This window comes from Nothoprocta perdicaria, unplaced genomic scaffold (assembly GCF_003342845.1).
Source record: "Nothoprocta perdicaria isolate Ctin4 unplaced genomic scaffold, notPer1 scaffold_1606, whole genome shotgun sequence".
Taxonomy (NCBI): Eukaryota; Metazoa; Chordata; class Aves; order Tinamiformes; family Tinamidae; genus Nothoprocta; species Nothoprocta perdicaria.
This window is the reverse complement of record NW_020454768.1, coordinates 1-1,597: the sequence shown is the minus strand read 5'-3', so window position 1 is coordinate 1,597 and position 1,597 is coordinate 1. Positions and strand designations below refer to the sequence as shown.

Sequence of the window (1,597 nt, the reverse complement as noted above, 5' to 3'; positions counted from 1 at the left end):
GCCAGGTATTCCTCTGTGCCGCCGAGAAACAGTGCAAACGGCACGGGAGCGCTGCAGTGCTCCTTCGCGGCTCCAAGTGTCGCTGTTGGCTCACGATGAGCGGATGAGCAGGCAGAGAGCGCGAGACGAGAACAGAGGCCGAGAGAGCGGAGCCGCCGGAGTGAGGGCAAGGAGAGCGCAGGAAGCAGCGCGGAGCGAAACGAGCTTGTTCGTACTGCTGTGAGGGGAGGCTGAGGGAGGAGAAGAAGGAGAAGAGCTGTGCCCTGATCTGGAAATGTGGTCGCGAGAGCGGCGCGTCTCCTGGCGAGGTCGATTGCTGCTGTGGTGCGTCTTGGTGGCGGCGTGGGAGCTGTCTTGGGGACAGCTGCGCTACTCGGTGCCCGAGGAGATGCAGAAGGGCTCCTTCGTGGGCGACGTGGCCAAGGACCTGGGATTGGAGCTCTCGGCACTCCGCGGCAGCGGCGCCCACGTCGTTTCCGAAGGTAGGAATCAATATTTTTCTCTGCACGAGAAAACCGGGCACTTAGTGATGGCGGAACGAATAGACAGGGAGCGGGTCTGTGAAAGCGCAGAGGATTGTGTCCTCCGCTGTGAGATGATAGTGGAAGGTGAAATGAAGGTTTATGCAATCGAAGTGGAAATCAGAGACATTAACGACAACGCGCCCAGCTTCCGAGACGAAGAAATGCAAGTGAAAGTGAGCGAGACAGCAGCTCCGGGATGGCGCTTTCTCTTGCGCAGTGCTCTAGACCCAGACATCGGGAGAAATTCTCTGCAGGGGTACGAGTTGAGTGACAACGAGCACTTCGCTCTGGATGTGCAAACGGGAAAAGACGGTTGGAAACGTCCCGAGCTGGTGCTGGTGAAGGTGCTGGACCGCGAGGAAGCCGCCTTTCACGAGCTCGTGCTGACGGCGATGGACGGTGGCGACCCACCGCGGACGGGTACGGTACTGATCCGCGTGATCGTTCTAGACGCCAACGACAACGCACCGGTGTTCAGCCAGGCGGTGTACACGGTGCGTGTGCGGGAGGATGTGCCCTTGGGCTCCGTCCTGCTCACCGTCAGTGCCACCGATGCCGACGACGGGATGAACGGAGAGGTGAACTTTTCTTTTGAAAAGATTTCAGTAAAAGCATCTGAAATATTCCATTTGGACACCGAAACGGGAGTGATCACCCTGACCGGAAGTCTGGACTTCGAGGAAGGTGATTCGTACGAATTGGAGGTTCAGGCAAAAGACGGTGGGGACCAGTTCGACATGGCGAAAGTCTCGATCGAGGTGACTGACGTGAATGACAACGCGCCTGAAATCTCGGTGAGGTCCTTGATGAGCACAGTGCCAGAGGACTCTCCGGCGGGGACGGTGGTGGCTCTGCTGCACGTTCAGGACCGCGACTCGGCCGCGAATGGGGAGGTGAGGTGCTCCCTGGACGCRGGGCTGCCCTTCCGTCTGCGCAGCTCGCTGGGCAACTACTACAGCGTGGAGACGTCGAGGGAGTTGGACCGCGAGGCGGTGTCGGAGTACAACGTGACGGTGCGGGCGACGGACGGCGGGTCGCCGGCGCTGTGGAGCAGCGCGGTGCTGCCGCTGCGC

At 60.2% G+C, this 1,597-nt stretch overlaps 1 protein-coding gene across 1 annotated transcript; it reads left to right on the top strand.

Annotated features, from left to right (window-relative positions):
- Nucleotides 1-274: 274 nt before the first annotated feature.
- Nucleotides 275-1,594, top strand: LOC112944167 (protocadherin gamma-A7-like; the record flags this gene model as incomplete). Its single annotated transcript, XM_026035548.1, has 1 exon — nt 275-1,594. A coding segment is annotated over exon 1 (1,320 nt), but the record flags the coding sequence as incomplete, so codon positions are not given.
- Nucleotides 1,595-1,597: the final 3 nt, after the last annotated feature.